This window comes from Triturus cristatus, chromosome 3_1 (genome assembly GCF_964204655.1).
Source record: "Triturus cristatus chromosome 3_1, aTriCri1.1, whole genome shotgun sequence".
Classification (NCBI taxonomy): domain Eukaryota; kingdom Metazoa; phylum Chordata; class Amphibia; order Caudata; family Salamandridae; genus Triturus; species Triturus cristatus.
The window spans coordinates 889,491,953-889,514,018 of record NC_140583.1 but is presented as its reverse complement, the minus strand read 5'-3'; the positions used below and the strand labels follow the sequence as shown (position 1 = coordinate 889,514,018).

The window sequence follows — 22,066 nt, the reverse complement described above, 5'->3', positions numbered from 1 at the left end:
TTATTGAACCTATTATTATTCAGAGATCTAGGCAAACGTGTACAGACTAATGGAGAATTATGTACTTGGAAGCATCAGTGCTTTAAATGGAAAAAAAAATAAATGCAGGCACTAACTAAATGTAACAGAATGGCCGAAGCTAAGGGCGTGGCTTGGAGACAAGCAGTTAATTTGATATGTTCTTGGTGTGAAACGGTGCACAATTACGCAGCAACAGTTCTGCTATTTGTAGAGCATTCTTTTTGTCTATGTATTTGTTGTTAAATGCATATAATTGCACAAACATTGCAATGCACACACATTTTTATATTCACTGAATACCAGCGTATGCCCAGGACATTTGACAAACCATGGAAATATTTCTTGATTAAAATATTTTCCCTGATCTTTAAGGTGGAAATGTCCCTGGTTAGCTCAAAAAGGCACACAAACCCACACTCTCAGATATTCACCAAGTGGTATGCAAGCAAAATAAGCATACACAGATAAAAGCACAGATACTCACCCAATTATATGCGTTTCCACACAAGCCGGTACAGAAAAACGAAAGGAACAGAGGGCAGAAAGGCACGAAAAACGAGTGGCACAGAGGGCAGAAGGGCACAAAAAAACGAGTGGAACAGAGGGCAGAAAGGCACAAAAAAAAAAAGAGGGAAACGAGTGGAACAGAGGACAGAAAGGCACAAAAAAAGAGTGGAAAACGAGTGGCACAGAGGGCAGAAAGGCACAAAAAAGAGTGGCGCAGAAGGGCACAAAAGACGAGAGGAGCAGAGGGCAGAAAGGCACACAAAAAACGAGTGGAACAGAGGGCAGAAGGGCACAAAAACGAGTGGAACAGAGGGCAGAAGGGCACAAAAACGAGTGGAACAGAGGGCAGAAGGGCACAAAAACGAGAGGAGCAGAGGGCAGAAAGGAACAAAAAAAGAGGGAAAACGAGTGTAACAGAGGACAGGAAGGCACAAAAAGAGGGAAAACGAGTGGAACAGAGGGCAGAAAGGCACAAAAAACGAGGAAAAACTAGTGGCACAGAACAAGAGCGCACTGAAGCTGACGAGGAGGGAGTGGGAGGGGGGAGTGGGGGAGGGGGGAGTGGGGGCGGGCGCAGTGGTGCGGGCCGCAGTTGTAAAAGGCAGGGAGAGGGTGAGATTGAGGAAGGGAAAGATAGGGATCAAAGGAAAAAACAAGGGGGTGGCAAATGGTGTGCACTTTGATGTCCTCAGTGGCCCCGTGGCTCACTGAGGACATCAAAGCAAGTGATCAGGCAGTGCTTTTCAGGCTGCCAAATGGTGCGCGCTCCCAGGGCACATGCACTGTATTTGGAGGCCTGAAAAGCACTGTTTGCACTTCCAAAACTCGCTTACTACAAGTCTCGCCAGAGCAGCGCTAAAGCGCTGTCTCAGACGAGACCTAATAATGCTTGGAAAGATAAAAACAGCTGGAGTACTACTGCAATACTGTACTTTACTAACCATAGTAGCTGCTTCATTATCTTGATCGTTCTTTAGCAGTAATGCACACTGATGCTGGCAGGCCTCAGTATCTTCTTGTGCAAGATAGAGTTGTGCAAGTTCCAGCATTACCTATAACAACAACGAAATAAAATTGATATGATAAAAAACAATACATAGTGTGATGCATCCTGTAAGATGCTTTGTTTTAACTGTGTCCCTTCGGAATGTCTATTACTTGCAACAATGCTTTGTTGTATATTTATTAAAATGCCTAAACCATTAATACACAAGAAAGAAGGCTTAAACATTATACACAAACCATTGGAACACTTCAGAAAAACAATGGCTACCTGTAACAGTGGATCTCGAGAATGTGGTGGGAGAGGAAGGGGTATGGATATCCATTATGGTGTCCAGAACACATGCTGGGGTAAGGTTGAGAATTCTGGAACACTTTAAGGCGTTCTACTTTTATTGTTTCTTGTGCTATTTGCGTCCAGCTATTGTGAGTCCTATTCACCACCCTTTTCTGAATATGAACAACGCAGAAAATCCAACGTGCACTAAAAGGAAGGATGCAAGAGCTTCATTCAAATCGTAAAAAAGTCCCACGTAGATAAGCAATGTCACAGTTAAGCAACATCACATAAAAACTTTGGGCATCCATGCGCTGTGTGGGGTAGGGTAGAAATGGTGAACTATCCAGACTGCAACGAGGTACAGGAGTTAATCTTCATCTGAAGAGGTTTGGAAGGTCAGCATAGCCAACCTGTGCAACAACACTTGGTTCAGCTAACACTTACAGGACGGCAGAGCATTTCATGTAAGCAAGCGCACAGTTTTCATTAAGAGAAAGAGACTAAGGTTCTAGGCACACCTTTTCTTTTCACCTCTAAATGGCCGGGAAACAGCCTTTACACGGCAGCTCGAATCACGCTGTGCCTCAACGCAGTTTGAACCACGAATGTGTATTTACAATGGATTCTTTTACCACACAAGTGTTTAAAACTTGCCCTAAGGAAAGCATTGTTGGACTGATGCTGGACTTTAAGTCGAACAGTTTCCCTACTGACTGGAGTTGGAATAGTAAATTATACTATTCCAAAGTCCAGCGCTTTTCAGTGCAAAGAGGCATTCGTGGTTCGGACCGCATTGTTAAGGCAGGCGTGGTAAATGTCTCTCACATACAACGCAAATGGCTCAAAACGGATTGTACAGTGTTTAGTTTCTAAACAGCAAATAGGAATATGCAAGATTACGAAACACAGCTCTTACAAATGGCAGATAACCACACTGATTTGGGTCTATGTTAGTTACACAACCGTGCAAAGCTGGCAGATAGCACTCAGATCCTCTCTTCTTCCTCTATAAACACTACTGAAACTAGCCAGGGAGTTGTAGGAAACTACTTTCTTTTAGAAATAGAGCAACACTACTGTCTGGAGGCCACTGATGGAGACCAGTGCTTTATCTGTAAAAAACAGGAGCCAGTGCCCAAGGTTTTGCTCAGAAGTCTGCAGCCAGTGCCATCGAATTTAAGGGTGTTGAATTCTAATGTGGGATAGTTTGGAGTCCAACTCATTCCTCCTTCATTTACCATCAGGCACTCCCACCACCTTTATCTCACTCTTACAGGTTGTTTTTATTCCTGATTTCTTTCTTTGTCACTGTTCTGTCTTTCTTTTTCTTTCCCCTTTTCGTGTTTCTCTGTCTTACTCTGGCTGAAACTGAATAGGAAAAATAAAGGCCGGTGAGACTGACAAGCAAAACCGGCTCAAATTAAGCACTGGTGGAGACACCTCCCATAAGGGACAGTCAGCTATGATGTGCTCCAAAGGCCTTTAGGGAATAGGTTTTCAGGGCTTTCCTTAATCCCAGAGAGGCTGGTTTTCAGAAAGGAGGAAGAAAACTCAGGTTTGTGAGAATAGAGGCATGTAACCCTAGGGATGCGTCTAAAAAATTGTATATCACCAGAATCTGTTTTGGAGGGTGCGGGGTTAATCGGAGATGCAGCATCTTTGGTTGTTCAACTATTGAAGACCGTATACACGACTAATGCAGTGAAATAGGTGCTGATGAAGGATGGTCAGGGCCAGAAAAAAAATATAACTGGATTTTCAATTGATGGTAAGACTAACACCTCTAAACGAAAAGCCATGCACAACAATTCTTTTTCTAACCGCTACCAGGTGTGCTTGACTAGAAATGTCTTACAGGAAAAAAATGTGGCTCTGTAAAGAACCTTGGTCCTATTTCCGAATCATAAACCTGCAGGCTATATTAGCATTAAACAAAGCATCCAGTATTGGAGAAAAGGAGAGTCACTCTGACCAGGAAATGTATACTGAGCCTAGCAAAGACTGGGGGAAGGGTAAACAAAGTGAAGAGAATATTTGTAACAGAGCTACTCTAGATCACACAGGACGTTGGAGGAGAAAAGGGATCTAATGGGAACGTTCTTCACAAGGTGACATGAAAGTCAAAGCTCAGAAGGAAGGGCACTCAAGAGAATTCGGGATTCAGAATAGTTAACACCCAAGACCAGCAACACATACATATAATAACATTATTAATAAAGGGAATGTGCAGCAAAGCACTCTGGAGCTCTACACAGAAGGACTGAAACTCAGTGAGGTCCTCACTCACAATTGCTATTAAAGATACAGACTGCAAATATCCACATATAGGACGTACATGCAAAAAGAGGCTCTGTAGAGCTGAAAAAGTTGGTTACGCTAGAAAAGTAACTAAGACCATTATCATGGTGGATAGGAAACGCTGCTGGGTGCAAGAATCATAGTGATCACAAGGGCACACAAGGCAGTAAAAGCAAGGAAGAAGAACTTTATACACACTCACGAGAGACAAACAGCTAAAGATGAGTAGTACTTAACATGAAATAATCGAAAATAAAGGCAACACTCTGAGAAAGCAATTAAAAAGCACACTAGGAAATATGAAGCTAAAGCAGCAGAGATAATAAGATAGCAAACTGGAACTAAGCTAGGCAGAGACTGGGAAAAGGGCTATTACTGAAATAGTTACAAGTTCAGGATATAATGGTGCACTGAAAGAGCTAAGCTCAAGCAACAAGGAATCAATACCAGTTTAAGAATATGGATTTTGCTTCAACTTCGGAACTATGACCAACATTGGACTGAAGGAATTCGAAGCGTAAAAGAGCTCACTGTCATGACATGCCTTGGGAGTGATCCCGACACCACAAGATACCACTAGCTAGCCATAGGCGTGCTGCTTCCTTCACCCATGCATGGCCCGCAACGGTCGAGACAAGGCAGCGAGAAGGGAATTCTAGGAATTGAAGGCTTTTGCGGGAAAAGCATATGGGCTGGTATAAAATCCAGCATGGATATGGAATCGTAGTTAAATCCAGGATGCTGTAATTTAGTTCTGGTACACATTACAAGGCCAAGGCTGCTGAAAGATATAGTATTTGGAAGGAATCGTATGCTGGCTATCAGAAAACCAGACATGGATATGAAATGAATAGGAATTTCAGAATACTGCCCAAAAAGATTGAAGCCAGTATATGAACATAGCAGAAGTTCAGTAAGCTTAGCTGAACACTGGAAAGTCCCACAGGTAGACAGACACCCTAGGGGCGGGCACAAGAGCACAGGAAGCAAATTGTGACCTGTGTGGTAAATAATTTAATTACCGGGACTTAATTTGATACGGAACATAATAAAAATAGTTCAATAAATAAGAGGCAGAATCCGTGGTATTAGAGGTTAGGAACGGGCTTTATTCCAATGGATGATTTCGAAATCGTGGACTCCAGGTTCCATCACCACGGAGGCTCAGGAAGTGAAGTACATACATTATTGATAATTAATTACTTTTATACAATAGGCATTACAGTGAAGCAAATGCGAGAGGCGTAACAATTGATAAGGAAGATAACATTATTCATGCGTAATGACAATGGGCGTGATTGGGCGTAACAAAGGAACGTCATCAGGTATGATGTCATAATGGGGTGGTTCCATGAAAGAATTTCGCAATGTCAGCAGAATTACTTGGCAGAAATGCGCGCACAGCAGCATGACGTGTGATTGACGTGCAGCTAGGGGGTGAAGGGGACTTGACATTTAGCTCTACATGTGGCGACAGATGTCTAGAGGATCAAGTCAACCTAATCCCAAATCATATCTAACATCCTATGTTTAAAGAACTATGTTATCCAAAAGAGAGGCCTTCTTGGAGTAGAATCTTATTCTATACTGACTATACTGACTGTTAGTGCGTGTACAAGCGTCTAAGTGTCTACACTAGATGCGAGGGCAGAAGTCTTCCATGGTAATAGGGCTATGAATTACTTGTATAAAGACAGAGAAGCCGGGCCTCTGCTCGGTAGTTGGCAGAATGTTTACTTAAACTACTAGACAGGAATGCATTGGGCAGGGAACGGAGCAGATAATTTCGAAGGTGAAATACAGTTCTTGGCAGGCAGCAAGCTGATGTCAGGCATCGTGAGCCGCGCAGAGGATGAGACAAAGTTCATGGTCACAGATGCAGGCTCGGACTGGAGCTTCAGAGACAGAAAGCAAGAAAAGCTTGATGACAGAATCAGGGCCTACTCGTCTGAACTGTAAAATGGCATAAGTGAACCATATAAAGGCGGTGGCCTTTCGTACTTAGGAATGGAATATCCGGCCCATTCATGGCGGATCTGAAAGAGGACATGTTAACGGTGGACGCACATGTATTTGCGTCTTCATAACTGGAACTGGAGGGAACATACATGTACTTGTAACATGTACATAGAACCGTTGGGGTCCAAGATAGGGGACATAACTGACCGGAAAAATCCATATTTCCACATTCCCTCCTTGTCCCCTACTTGCCCGTCAAGAGATATCAATCTTCATCAATCCATTGATCTGTTCATATAACATCATTTGTTGTTCTTTCTTCTTCCGGGATTTTGAACGAAAATTTTGATGTGGAATACACGATGTGGCATACAGACCACAAATCGCTGGTCCACATTGCAGGCATAGACAGCAACTGAATAGTATGAGAAGGCCAATACCTAGGAAGGATAGAACTCTCCATCCCCAGGCTGATAACACACTCCAAAACCAACCGGACCAAGTCCAGGTGCCTGGATTCTGGTGTATCTGGCTCACAATCTTATGAAGGCGCGTTATAGCTTTATATACAGATGGCGAATTTTCTGGTATGAATACGCAACAGCTTGATCCGATGACCCTACAAGCTCCGCCCCTATCAGCCAGGATGACGTCAAGGACAAGACGATTTTGAAGCACAACAATCCGCATGGCAGACTGCTCTTCTGTTAAATTGCCTAAGGCGGAAATAGTTTCGTTCACTACTGCTTCAAGGGTTCGAGTTAATCTACGTATCAGCTTACTATTAGTAACGGTACCTATATAGGGAAAGAGACCTTTATTGAAATCTGTGTATTTTTCCCATGCTGTTTCAGTGTAATCGACTATTGGGAGATCTCTCCTTTCTCTATTGTGTACTAAATGAGTATTTCTGTGATAATCAGGAGGAGCTAGAAAAACAGGTGGCAAAAGGAATCCAATGTAGCAGGTACCATCCCAGTCTAGAGGCAAACGTACATATGCCGTCTGACCACATATAAAATAGGAATGGCGGGAAGCTCTAAATGTCGACTTGCCTTGATCACTGAATTCTATTACAGTGGTGCATCTACTATGGCCCATATGTATGGAACCATTCTTTCTCACACATAATTCACCTTTTACTGGAAATACTGACATGGCGGGCAAACTTGGATTAGCTTCGGATTCGACATTCAAGATCAGGAGATTAAGCGTAAAATTACCTAATCCATATACTTCATTTTCTAGATCAGTTCCTGTTCTTTTGGGAAGTCCCTCCTTGTTGGGGTGGCAGACTTTAAGTAAAACTAAGTTCAGATTTCCCCATACCCAGTTGTCTTGATAAACTGCAGAATTTGAATCTAAGGAATTAATTAAGCTAAACCATGCTCCACAGGAGCCGTTGTGTGTGAACGGGTATGGAAAAAGAGGTAGAATTCCTTTATAGTTCTGATAGGGAGGGAGTCGGCCACATATCCAACAATTTGTAGCATTGCTAACCTGATGGGAATGATGTAACATACTAATAAAAGTGTTATTGCGCAGCGCAAATCTGTAAGACAATTCATGTGGAGGTAATTCACTAAAAGAATGTTCAGCAGTAACATTATAAACATGTCTAGAAATAGGATAATATATGTGCAACAATATACTTGCAATAATTATTAAAAGACTTCAGAAAAACAAGATCAATAACGTCACTGTGCAATGACTACGCAGTGATTTACAGTATGCATGTCGTTTCAACATTTTTCGGGTTTTTTCTCTATTCAGATCTAAGGGATACATGTCAGAGACAAATTCAACCGCTTCACCTTGGAGAGGACTTAAACAATCAAACTGCCCGACTGATTAGACCTGAGTTTTAGTTTAAAATGTTCGTGACTGCTTGAGTCAACCAAAGGAAGTTTTGAGTCAATGGGTGAAGACACGCGAGGTGTGGTTTTCACATCTGATGGTAGTCCATAAAATTTCTTGATATGACTTGAATGTACCCAGCCTTTTCTGCCTTCGATCTTCACGGCTGTCCTTGTGGTGAGCAAGACCAATTGCGGCGACCTCCACCTAGGATCCAGCTGAGTCTTTCGATCAAAGTTCCTCACTAAAACGAGATCCCCCGGAATTACGTCATGGGGTTTCACCTCAGTGTTGTCAGGAAAAGCTGCAGCTACCTGTGAACGACAAGATTGTAGTGCAGACATCAAGGAAGCCAAATAATCTGTCAGCATATTACAGTCAATATCAGTTATTTTACGTGGTATAGGCGTCCCCCACATATTTGGTGGTCTGCCAAAGATCACCTCATACGGGGATAGCCCTGTTCGAGAGTGTGCTACCATTCTCATGTAAAAGAGTGCAACTGGTAATGCTACTACCCAGTCGACACCTTTCTCCCTGCATATTTTAGACAATCTAATTTTCAGGGTCTGATTATGTCTTTCCACGAGACCTGCTGCCTCGGGGTGTCGGACACAGTGGAATTTCCACTGATAACCTAACAAAAGTGAAACGTGTTTCATTAGTTCGGATGAGAACGGCTGGCCGTTATCTGAGTAGACAGCACGTGGTAAACCGTATCGTGGGAAGAATTCTCGAACTAACTGTTTGGCAGTAGTCGGGGCAGTGTAATCTGAAACCGGGTATGCCTCTGTCCACCGGGAAAGAGCACAGACAACTACGAGAACATATTTGAATCCTCGACATCGTTCCATCTGGATATAATCCATCTGGAGGATTTCAAAAGGGTGATCAGGAGGCTGAAATCCACCCTGCTCTACGGGAATGCTTTTTCCTGGGTTGAACTGACAACAGATCATACAGGTACGAACTTTTTGTTTCGCTGCTGCTCGTAAATGTTTGTTGAACCAAATGTGTTGAATGCTGTCTAGCATAGCTTTCTCTCCTAGATGCGCTGGACTATGGACAGTGTTAATAATGACTTGGACCATTGAATCAGGAAGGAACCACACAGATTTTTCCTTCGTCATCCATCCTTGATCTGTTTGGATCCCTCCTAACTCAGTCCATTTCCTTATTTCGTCTGGAGTAGCATGTGTCTGTATGTCAATTACATCAAGAGCGGGATCCTTAACCATCATGCAATGTGTTGGCGTCTGGACTATTGTCTTTGTCATATCGGATGTTTGAGTTTGAGCAGTCTGTTTAGCTGTTCTGTCAGCTAGATCATTGCCTTGAGAAATGATATCAGTAATTTTCGTATGAGCTTTGCATTTCATAATCGATATTGCAGTGGGTAAATGTATTGCATCTAATAAGGCATGAATGAGGGGTCCGTGCTGAATGTGGGCACCGTGAGAAGTTAAATAACCTCTCTCTCGCCACAGCACGCCGAAGTCATGTACAACTCCGAATGCATAACGTGAATCAGTGTATATGTTGACTCTTTTATTTGTGGCTTGAATACAGGCTTGTGTCAGAGCGACGAGCTCTGCTGCTTGAGCGGACAAGGTATTTATACACTTGGTTTCAATAATTTCAGTGTCTGTTGTGACTGCGTAAGCGGCCACTAACTCTCCTGTACTTGTTCTCATACATGAACCATCTACATACAACGTCAGGTCTGGATCTGACAATGGGACATCTGTCAAGTCTTGTCTGGGTTTCGTCGTTATTGTAATAACTTCAATACAATCATGAGCTAGTGGGTCTGTTCCATTTACAGGTAAAAGTGTGGCAGGATTCAATGTGTTACAACGTCTGATTTCTATATGTGGCTGAAACAATGTTAATTCATAACCTGTAAGTCGTGCTATAGTCAAATGTTGTGTTTGCGTTCGATTCACAAGAACCTCTACTGCATGTGGTACTTGTACTGTCAATGGATGTCCTAACACTATGGCATCGCTTTGTCTGATTGCTAAAGCTGTCGCTGCCACTGATTTCAGGCACGCAGGCAGAGCCTGAGCTACGGGATCTAATGTACTAGAAAAATAAGCACACGGTTTGTGTGATCCTGCTTGTTCCTGTGTGAGTACTGACAAGGCAGTACCTTCTCGTTCTGTAACAAAGAGTGTAAAATGTTTTCTGTAACATGGTGTTGCTAAAACAGGTGCTTGGCATAGAGCTTTCTTTAAGCTTTCAAAAGCTAGTGTGTGTTCCTGAGTCCAAGGGAGGACAGTCGATGTGGCTGCCTCCTGTGTTGTTAATTGAATGAGTGGTTTTGCTAGAAATGCATACTGAGGGATCCACTGCCTACAATATGAAGTGAGGCCTATGAAAGCCCGCACCTCCTTTTGTGTCTTGGGTATTGGCATGTTAGCTATTAACTGGATACGATCTGGTGTAAGCTGCCTTCCCTCCTTGGACAGCGAGTGACCAAGGTAAATAACTCGCTGGACACAGAATTGCAGCTTAGAAGGGGACACCTTGTGCCCCTTTTTGGCTAGAAATTGTAAAACCGTCAGTGATGCTTTTTCACATTCAGGTTCGCTTCGGGCGGTGATCAGCAGATCATCGACATATTGAAGCAGAGCAGTGTTGACTGGCATGTGTATACTGTCAAGTTCTCGTTTCAGTGCTTGGCTATAGATGCTGGGGCTTTCTGTAAATCCTTGAGGTGCGCGTGTGAATTTAAAGCTACGTCCATTTAAACTAAATCCGAACAAGTATTGACTTTCCGGATCTATTGGGACGCTAAAAAAGGCGTTCTTGAGATCAATTACAGTGAAGAACGTTGCTTCGGAATCAATAGCTGTCAGTAATGAAGAGATGTCTGGAACTACGGGGTATTGTGGTACAATACATTTATTTAATTCGCGCAGATCAATAACCAATCGATATACAGGGGGAGCCTTTGGATCAGTTCGTTTAAGAATCGGAATTATCGGTGAATTACATACATTGGAGTCGGTCTCCACAACCACTCCTTGGCCAATAAGCTCGTCAATGATTTGCAGTAAAGCCATTACAGCATCTGGCGGTAACTTGTATTGTCGCATTCGTGGTAGTACCACTCCTGCCTTTAGTGTGACTCGATATGGTGTAATGTTCATGCAACCAACATCTGTAGGGCCTTGTGCCCATAAATGTGTGGGTAAAGTCTGCAGTCGGGAATCCATGTCTCGAGACACATAATGACCTTTGAAATCACGCAAGAACAATCTTACTCCTTCCGGAGAACAACATATTATAGCTCCTAGAGCTTTCAGTGTTTTTATACCTAACAAGTTTTCTGGACATGATTTAGTAAGCAATAAATCTGTAGTTCTGGTCAAGGGTCCTATCGTAAGAGGAAGAGGCTGTGATACTTCATTAACAATAGGTTTTCCTGAAAAACCAAGGGAAATATTCTGTGAGCCTGAGAGGGGTGCCCCTGGAACTTCACTACGTTTTATAGTTGTTCGACTTGCCCCTGTATCAAGTAAAAATTTTCTATCTTGGCCTAATAATTCACTATGTACATAAGGTCCTTCTTGGTCTACAGGGACCTCGATAAGGGGTAAGTCAACTTCCCTCTCTAGGCTGGTTCATGCATATCGTTGATAATCAGGATAGTCATACTGTGCGGTCTGGTACAGCTGTCGTGTCGTGGTTTGTGTGGCAGCAGCAGGCAACGCTGGTGCGGCTGGCACAAACTGTATAGACTGTTGTGGAGCTGGCATGGCCTGTGCATGCTGCGGTGCTCCTTGTTCATTCTGATCCTGTCTAGGTGGCCGTGGTCTTTCTTTTGTAATACCTGTGGCGATATTACGCTTCAGGACTGGGCAGTCGTGTATGTAATGTCCTGGCTGTTTACAGTAGTTGCATGTCCCTTTTACAGGTCCTGCTGAATCACCAGAATGTGTCGTACCCTTTTTATGTCCTTCAGCTGGAACTGTCTGGGAGACTAGCATTTTCATTTTCGTGTCTTTCATGCGTCTTTGTTCATGTTCTTGTTCTTCTCTAATTCTATTGTAATGGTACTGTAACATTTGTAGCATTTGTGATGGGGTATTACCTTGCCAGGTACTCTCGAATTTTAATACTCTATTCTTCACTTGGGGCAAGGAATTTTCAACTAATTTTGTCACAAACAGATGTGGGTATGACTCGCTACTTGCTTTTATACCACTATTTATACCAAAACATTTTTCGAATCGGGCATAGAAATCACTAGTGTCTTCATCTTGCTTTTGTTTACAGGCTGAGATTGCACCCCAGTCTTCCTTTTTCGTGGTTAATAAACGTGGCAGTACCTGTACTAGTAAACCTGGTAGTGCTTTAGTTTTGTCCCCAAGTCCCGAACCTGGACCTCGGGCCTTTTCTTCATTTTCTAATGCTGTCCACTCTATCTTTTGGTCTCCTACCTCCCACTCTTTTTCCTTGAGTTTTTCATAAATGCCAGCAGGCATTAATACCTTTAATATTGTCATAATGTCGGGATAGGTATACTCTCCCATGAGTAACATGTCTTTAATTTCTCGGTGGAAACCCGCTGGGTCTTTGTCATGACTGGGTACCACTTTCTTCATTTCTAACAATTCTATTTTTGATATGGGCGTATATACATATACACGTTTAAACTGATTGTCCTCGCCCTTTATTGGGTGTACTTCTCGTAAGGGATTCTGTCTGTCCATGTAATACATCGGTCTTTCCTTGATGGGCAGTGAATCATGTTCTGGACATACAAAAAGAATGTACTGCCTTCTGGATTCTAGTATTTCCTTAATTAACTTAGTACCTGAACCTTTCCATCTATTCGTGAGTAATTCAGTCAATATATCAGGTAAGGGACCAGGATCTGAATGTTGGCTTTTATATAGTATAAGAAGTTGTTGAATCATATAAATCCCAGCTAAACGCTGTTCATCTGGGGTGAGGTTCAAAAATGTGTGTGCTACTGTATCATCACCATATTTTCCGGGACTGTCAACCCAATGAACGGCTGACCTGGCTAATTCTTGTTCATCCATAGAATCGAGTAAATGATAACCCCTTCGTTCTCGCAGTAATTTGTCAGCGGCTTGGAACGAATGCTCGGGGGATCTCATATTTATTATAGGTGTTTGGAAATTCCTGTTATTATCTGGACATATCGGATGTATCGGGTCAGTAAAATATCTAGTACTATTACAAGATCTTCCTCTACCTACATAGGCTATGGTTTCTGACTGTCCTGTGGACAGTCCTGATCCTCCCTCCTCCTCGTTTTGTTCAAACTGGTCTACCGCTAATCTTTCTTCGTGTAGGCGTTCTAATTCTTTACGGATCTTTCTGCACATGGCTATTATACATTTTTGCCTATCATGTCTCCCTTCTGATATATTCTGGCTCCATCTGGTAAGAGTTTGCATTATTTCCGTATCTACCCCCGGTCGGTCTTGATTTCTGATCACACAATTTATGAGGAAACGTAACAGTTCCCCCTGTATCTCCACTTTCTGGTATTCCATAGCTCTGTTAATACTTTCAGAATCTCGCCCTGTTTGGACATAATGATATATATTATCTAGATGCACAGTCATTCCTGGTAACTTCCCTAAATACACCGCGGCTCGTCTGATACGTAATGATGCCATGATCATTTCGTCCTCTTTGCCGGGCACAGGGTCATATCTACAATCTACTAGAAGTTCCTTAAGCGTGCGGGCATTTATGAGTTTGGGGGTACGTGGATGTGCTGACTCTTGAAAGGTAAGTTTATTTACTCTGGGTGGCGTAGAAAAAAATGTTGGTAGCACCTCCAGTAGCCCCGTCTGGAGTATCGGGCGTGAAAGGATTCGTAGAACGCGATACAGCAACTATAGGTGTGGACGACACAGCTATAGAAGTAGCTGTAGGAACAGATGTGGAAACGGACGTGCTTGCCGGAACTTGTGTCAGGATTTGATGCTGTAAGGATACAGATACAGGATCTTGGCGTTGAACCTCCCCGGCCGACGGTCTATGTGGGGCGGGGTTAGCATACTCGGGAGCTGCGTCATCTAAATATGAGGAAAGGAAAACATCTTCTGCGGTTCTAGGATGCCCCTTAGGATGTACTTTTATTGGAAATAATGGGGGTGGCAAGTCTTTTGGTATCCCCGGAATAGCCTTAGGTAATCCCTCGGCCAGAAGGGGATACATACCCTTCATAAAAGCATTTCTTTGTCGGTCTACTTGTTCTGATTTTACTCGTGTACCTTCTTCAATTAATAGATTTTCTCGAACTTTATTTGAATTCTCTTTACTCTTCTCTTCCTGTCTACGTGCTTTTTCTGTGCGTCTATACGATTCTTTACGCCATAATTCAATGGCGTCTTTCTGTGACTGTCTGGCTTTCTTTTTCCATAATTCTTCCTCTACTTTCACGATGCAATCTGCATCCCAGGTCCCAGCTGCGGGCCACCTCTGACTTTCTGGTAATTCCTTAGTGTAGTCTACCCATAGATCAAGAAATAATATAGCGTCTAGGCCGTGTTTATGATACATGAAGTACCCTGGAGTGTCCCTAGGAGGAATGGGAACAGCTTCTTCGAGTACCCCTTTTCTAGTTGTGATCTGTCTTAGTTTCGAAAAGAGCGGCATATTGAGAACTGGTCTGATACTTGATCTTGAACAAACTTAATACAATAAACCACGATAATGAACAGTCATTCACACCACAATATGCAGGACGTATTAATACATTTAACATTTAATATTTAATGAGCAGCGATGATGATGACGATGATCTAAGAAAATTTAATCACTAAACATAATACTCGGCATTTACTGGATTATTCTGAATTTATATACTTGATATACTAGATATACTGCTAAACAGTACAGATACACTGCTAAAACAGTGCAGACCGGATTTGTGTACCCAAACCCGTCTTGACCGGCACAACCTATGTGCACGTCAGAACGCCTCCCCAGTAATGGTACTCACCGGGTAGCTCGGAACGGAAGGCCTCGGAACGGAACTGAACTGAACTGGACCGGACTGGACTGGACTCGACTCGAAAACTTCGGACACGTCGGGACATCGGAAACCTGGTGGGCCTCTGTATACCTCGGATCTTGCTCTCTCAGCTAGGCTCTGGTCGGGATACTTCGCACTTCTCACCGCCTCGTCTGGGTGTTGATCGCAGCCTCAGTCGCCCCCGCTTGACCGGAGGGAGATACAGGAAATCCTGCTGGTACGCGTTGTTGTCCGTCCAGCTGTGGCAGGAGACCGGGCCTGCAACGCACCGCCGGCGCGTGAGATGAGAAAGTGTCCCTATTCGGGCGCCATTTATGTGGTAAATAATTTAATTACCGGGACTTAATTTGATACGGAACATAATAAAAATAGTTCAATAAATAAGAGGCAGAATCCGTGGTATTAGAGGTTAGGAACGGGCTTTATTCCAATGGATGATTTCGAAATCGTGGACTCCAGGTTCCATCACCACGGAGGCTCAGGAAGTGAAGTACATACATTATTGATAATTAATTACTTTTATACAATAGGCATTACAGTGAAGCAAATGCGAGAGGCGTAACAATTGATAAGGAAGATAACATTATTCATGCGTAATGACAATGGGCGTGATTGGGCGTAACAAAGGAACGTCATCAGGTATGATGTCATAATGGGGTGGTTCCATGAAAGAATTTCGCAATGTCAGCAGAATTACTTGGCAGAAATGCGCGCACAGCAGCATGACGTGTGATTGACGTGCAGCTAGGGGGTGAAGGGGACTTGACATTTAGCTCTACATGTGGCGACAGATGTCTAGAGGATCAAGTCAACCTAATCCCAAATCATATCTAACATCCTATGTTTAAAGAACTATGTTATCCAAAAGAGAGGCCTTCTTGGAGTAGAATCTTATTCTATACTGACTATACTGACTGTTAGTGCGTGTACAAGCGTCTAAGTGTCTACACTAGATGCGAGGGCAGAAGTCTTCCATGGTAATAGGGCTATGAATTACTTGTATAAAGACAGAGAAGCCGGGCCTCTGCTCGGTAGTTGGCAGAATGTTTACTTAAACTACTAGACAGGAATGCATTGGGCAGGGAACGGAGCAGATAATTTCGAAGGTGAAATACAGTTCTTGGCAGGCAGCAAGCTGATGTCAGGCATCGTGAGCCGCGCAGAGGATGAGACAAAGTTCATGGTCACAGATGCAGGCTCGGACTGGAGCTTCAGAGACAGAAAGCAAGAAAAGCTTGATGACAGAATCAGGGCCTACTCGTCTGAACTGTAAAATGGCATAAGTGAACCATATAAAGGCGGTGGCCTTTCGTACTTAGGAATGGAATATCCGGCCCATTCATGGCGGATCTGAAAGAGGACATGTTAACGGTGGACGCACATGTATTTGCGTCTTCATAACTGGAACTGGAGGGAACATACATGTACTTGTAACATGTACATAGAACCGTTGGGGTCCAAGATAGGGGACATAACTGACCGGAAAAATCCATATTTCCACACCTGGACATGCTATAGGGTAATTGTAGTAGTGCGTATTAGCACAGAGAAAGTCTATATGGAAAGCAGTAAGACTCTTTCTGAGAGGTTTCCTTTATAGTGCGGAATGTCTGGTATGAATACCTGTAGAAGGAACTAGAGGAGGCAGAATTAAAACCTCTACAGTTGTTTAACAAGACAGCACTTTACTTCAATGCTTTGACATATGAAATGTGTGTTCCGTAGTCTGGTATAATCTTCTATGTGTCAGTCTAATGTGAGATAAACTGTAGTGTAGATGCTATAAAGGCTAGCCCCATTGTACTTTCTGGATTATAGCAATGATCATTGAGTGCAACATGAGTCTAGGTCCATTTTTGTGCTTCTGAAGCAAAACTGGTGTTACTGAAGAGGTTAAAACCATTTGTGAGTGTGATTCAGTAATGCAATATTTACTTACAGGCAGTGGTGGCTAGCAAGGATCGGGGGTGGCAGGGAATGGGGGTGGCGAGGCCAGGGGGGAACAAAACATTTGAAAAAAATACACTTGCCTTCTCACGGTCGCCTCTCTCTCCTCTGTTGTCGCTTCCTAACGAGTGACGGAAGCACACAGCCTCCCCATAGCTAATCACAATGCTGCATACAGCGTTGTGATTGGTCTGAGTGCCTTGGTTCGACTCTCAGACGGGGACAGAGAGCCTATGCATGTTTCCCGCCAGGCTGTACTACAGCTTGGTGGGGAACATGCCAAGTGTGCATGACTGTTTGGCCGGGCCAAGATGGCCGGCCAAACCGTCATGCACACATAGAGTGTGCCCAAACCACTCCTCCCTGGCTCTGACACCAGCCCTGTCCCGCCCAAACCCAGCCCCGTAGCGCAGAAAAATAAAATTATAATAACAAGGTTATAATTTTTTTACCCCTGCTCTGAGAGCAGTGGGGCGACACCTTTCTGCCTTAGTGGAGGAGTTGCCCATGCTAACTGGTAATTCAAGTACTCCAAAACCATGCTTCCTTGTTCCAGTCATTACAATGTGAGGTAATTCTGCCTCCCTAGATAGACACTCCTTTGTCCTAATTCCCCTTAAACATTCTTTGCACTACCTCCGAGTAAGCTTGTATCAAGACGATCTATCCAGAATACATTGTGTAACATCCACAAGCCCAGAGACTGGCCCATTTCAGTGACCATCTACGCAGGAGGGTGGGATGCAATGACTGAAAAAAGGAAGAATGAACTCAGAGTAAAGAAATTACTGGTAAGTAATTTAAGCATTACCTCCTCATCCACTTCCTCGTTCCAGTCATTAATATGTGTGGAATCCCAAAGCTAAAGCTGAAGCGGGCTGTCCAAAAATCCCACTCAGATTCAGGAACACCTGCTACTAAACCCTGCTTATAGGTTGCTGCTAACCTAGGCCCAAGCCCCCAGGGACTGAAGGGCCAGGTTGAGAAAGTGATGAGATTTGTGGCCTACTCCAAGTCACAACCTATTTAAAATAAACAAATAAACAATTACACAAAAATGGACAATACAGCCCTGCTACAATAGGACTATGTATGCCTGCCCAGAAGACAGACAAAATAGTTGTTTTCTAGGTAGATGGTTTTGATATAGGTCTACTCTGAAGAGGGCTACATTTTCTTTTATGGGGCATTTAGGACAATGCACAATCTCTAGGGAGGCAGACTCACCTCAAAAAAATAATGACTGGGACAACGAAGGGAAGGAGAAAGAAATGGAAGTTTATTCATGTTTAATAGAAGGAAGGCATTCCATAATTTTAATAGCGTAAGGCCATGTGCCAATTTGTCCATAAGGGTGCCAATTTGCCCATAAGGGTGACAGCGCAATCTCCGAGCTAACAAAGTGAATTAATGGGCCAGGGGAGGGGTATGAGGTGTGCATGTATAGCATGGATGGTCACCGGGACACTGCAATCGCAAGTTTGCAATGAGGGCCTACTCAGACTGTATATGGAAATACCCAGGCCTCTCCTCCAAAAGCAGGCTAAGAGTCCCCCATACAATCACTGTCAGCACAGCAGAAAATGTGCTGTCACTATGGCTGCAGGATACCTAGCACTTCGGTTCCTAAGGAGGCCAAAATCTCCGATCATTTCATGAAAATCCCTTGAGAGGTCTGCCATGCTCAATCTCTTGGGACCCTTTCAGGCATGTGATGCTTGTTACAAAAACCTACGGCTTTAGGAGGCAGCGGAAAGGCTTATGCAACATAGAAAAGACTTGGTTTTATCTCCTCTATTATGCAAGAAGTGCATTACCAACCTCTATCCAGTTGCCTTTTAATATAGAGTCAGAAATATCTGTATCGTCAATCCATCCCACTCCACCTGTGAGCAACAATTTGATCATGCTATTTCTAGCCTGTTAGATGAATAAGGCTCATTTTAGACCTCTCCCACAAAAGCTTCCCATCTGGCATATACTGGTTGCCTTGGCACTGATCCAGCACAAAAACACCTCAGTCCAGTCTCTTTGCTTCCTGCCCTCCCATGAGTCATACCACTGCGCGGCTGCTATGGCAACAGCTTAATGTAATCTGCGCTCCTTGGGGTTGCCATGTAACCAGACAACTGTCTCCTTTCAGTTCTTGAAAACTGTACGCAAAATATAAGAAATTATATATATAAAAAAAAACCTTCATGGCATATGAAGTAGACATAACAATATGTATAAACCCCAAATAAAAGCCTCAGTAGATAGGTCGACAATTGCAATTGATATGGAGTCCCCAGAAGCAAGTGAAAGTATGGAGGATTTTTAACTTCCACATGAAATGGTCATTTTAGTAAACATGGCAACAGTTGTGGCATGGCTCACAACTTTTCGAATTGTTCATGGCGTATGTGAAAACATGCAGTGGCTAAAGTGCATGGCGGAAGTTAAAGCCAATAAAAAAAAGGAACTGTTTGCTGCCGATGGTGGACATATGTACAGTGTTGGAATGAGAGTATGGATTCACTTGTCTGTTTGGGTGTCAGTATGGGTGGGAGAAGGGATTGAATGGTATATGGGCACACTACTATTCACAGGCTGGTTCACCTGACAGGAAATGATAATAGGTGAGTAGAACAAGGATAAGGGAGCATCATTCTGCATCCTGGCATGGAACATCTGAGGTATAAACAACCCGCGTAAAGCCAGACCGATTACTCCGTACTTGAGCAGCCATAAAATCGACATAGCACTCCTGCAAGAAACCGACCTGAATAAAGCCTCTCAAAAACGCTTTTTAGTTAATTGTATTGCGCACTGTTTATTTGAGTCTTAGGCTGTATAGTCCATTGGCATAGAAATAATATTTAAGAAGGGTTTCCCCTTTAGGATGAAGAAGGTGGGCAACAATAATGCTGGTAGGTATACAAGAGCACAGGGCATTCTAGGCAGCACCAACATTTTTATCCTAAATATCTACAGTCCTACTACAGACAGCCCAAGTTTTTGTCCAGGATTTAATAAAGGATTTCCTGCAGTCGAACCCATGCACGCTTATTTGACATGGTGACTTTAATGTCTCATTAGATCCTCTACTAGACAAGGTAAATACTGCACTGCGGCCTCTTGCTATTATGGTGGAAGCAATCTCCGAAATAATGACATCTCAAAAACGTATTGACATTCAACATCACAGGAACCCTAAGGCGATAGGTAAATCCTTTTTCTCAGTGGCCTACAATTTCGGTTCTGGAATGACTACTGGCTAGTTACCAAATATTTATATCCTTGGGTAACAACCTGTTTATATATGGCCCAGGAACTAGCCAACAAAACCCTGACTGAACTGGGCTAATGTATCCCGAATAGTGAACAGAAGCTGTCCGTGGAAGCCTTACTTGATACAGTATTTAGGGAAGAAATGAGTCAGATAACGCTAGATTACTTTAAGTTTAACATAGGGTCAGTAGATAGCCCTGGCACAATGTGAGAGGCCGTTAAAGTAGTTATTAGAGGGCTATACAATGCAAATCAGTCTGGCATGCTGAGAGCCTGCAATCTCACTTACAAAAGTTGTCGAAAGAACTCTGAAATTGGGAAGATTGCCACAGGAGTTCAGAAGATCAGGCGGTTCTACCAAACTTTCATGACAAACTGCACAAATACAACAAAGTAGCAAAGAGAGAGGTCTCTTTTCAGGCAAGTAAGTGGTGATCATCAGATATGGCAAAGGGGACTGCGCTAGTAAAAACATACCACACTGATATATTAACTTTTGGAAACTAACAATGCTTTAGTGTTAGATGACAGCAGGGCAACATTACAAAACTGAGTAGATTTTACAGGAATTCACTTCATTTGATTCTAACCTCTGCCTCACAGTCTAGTGCAGTTTAATTTCTGTTCTTAATAGGAGAATATTGTCCTATCATGGGCTTGCCCATAGAATTCTATGAAGCTTATGTAGGCATCCTAGCCTAATACATCCTAGCTATGAGGAGGGAAGGGAATTCAGGGTTCCACTGACCTTAATTTAAGTGGTTTTGTGAAACTACAGAAGGTAGATAAATCACTGGAGAATCCTACCTTCCCCTCTCACCTATGAATACAGATTGTCCCTAAGTGTAATATATTATCTTTTTAGACCAAATCTGATTCATATCGACCCACGCTACTGCCCATAACCCCGAAACTGTTTTATCCCTTCAGCAAAAGTTGAAGATACAACTCGATTCAGTAGCAATATTTCTAGATGCTATTGAACCATTTAACTCACCGAATGGCAATTCATGCCTGTGACACTGAAGAGACGGGGCAGGCGAGTTGTTCTTAAGTTGGTCCAGGCTATTGTACTCACAACCCACTGCTCGTTGAAACGCACTGATGCCCATCAAAATTTCCAGAAGAAAAAAAGAGAATGCTTTCTATTGTTATCTACAAAACACCAGCTGAAGTTGGAATGGGGGTGATAGAAGTTGCGCTGCCAATTTATCTGACTTTAAGCAGGATAAATTCAGCTCCTGCTGCAACACCAGGAGTCAATCTCCCTTCCATCATCCAGGAATTCATCATATGTGATCAGCTCTCTGGCATAAAATAAACTACAGTAAATCATCTTTATTCCAACTAACACCGGATGCACAGAAATGCACTCTCAAGTTTTGGCTCAAATAACCTGAAACATCAAGTACATTTTTAGGATTACAAATAAGTAGGAATATCAGCAGATAACTACAGTGCTGCATGCACCAAAGTGGAGAAGCAAGTAAATCTCTGGTTAAGACTTGTCCTATCCAGGGCTCGTCTTAAAGCACCAATGAAGAGCATTGTCGTACCTAAAATTTGGAACATGTGTTAATACATCACAATTCCACTACCTCTGAAGTTCTTTCTCCATCTGTTGTCCCTTGCGAGTACATTTGCATGGACGGGAAAACAAATTTGGATAAAATGAACACACTGACTTTGCCATACAAACAGGGAGGGTTCTTGGACCCTGATGTTACACTATTATTTATCTGTTCAAGCTCACTTTGCACATTTCTGCTTTTACCCACCACACTTCCTCCACCCCATTGTTGTGGAACCCAACACTACTGGCCCGATAACTCCAAAAGCAGCACTATATACTGCCTGGCAAGTGGTCTACTATGGATATTTATACTGTGGTCTGT

At 43.0% G+C, this 22,066-nt stretch overlaps 1 protein-coding gene across 1 annotated transcript in view; it reads right to left on the bottom strand.

Annotated features, from left to right (window-relative positions):
- The window catches only part of TTC21B (tetratricopeptide repeat domain 21B), a 557,642-nt gene that overhangs the window by 190,652 nt on the left and 344,924 nt on the right, over nucleotides 1-22,066 (bottom strand). Inside the window, exon 21 of the mRNA XM_085645393.1 lies at nucleotides 1,470-1,580. Within this exon, the coding sequence (XP_085501519.1) occupies nucleotides 1,470-1,580 (111 nt within the window). The remainder of the gene's footprint in view (nucleotides 1-1,469; nucleotides 1,581-22,066) is intronic.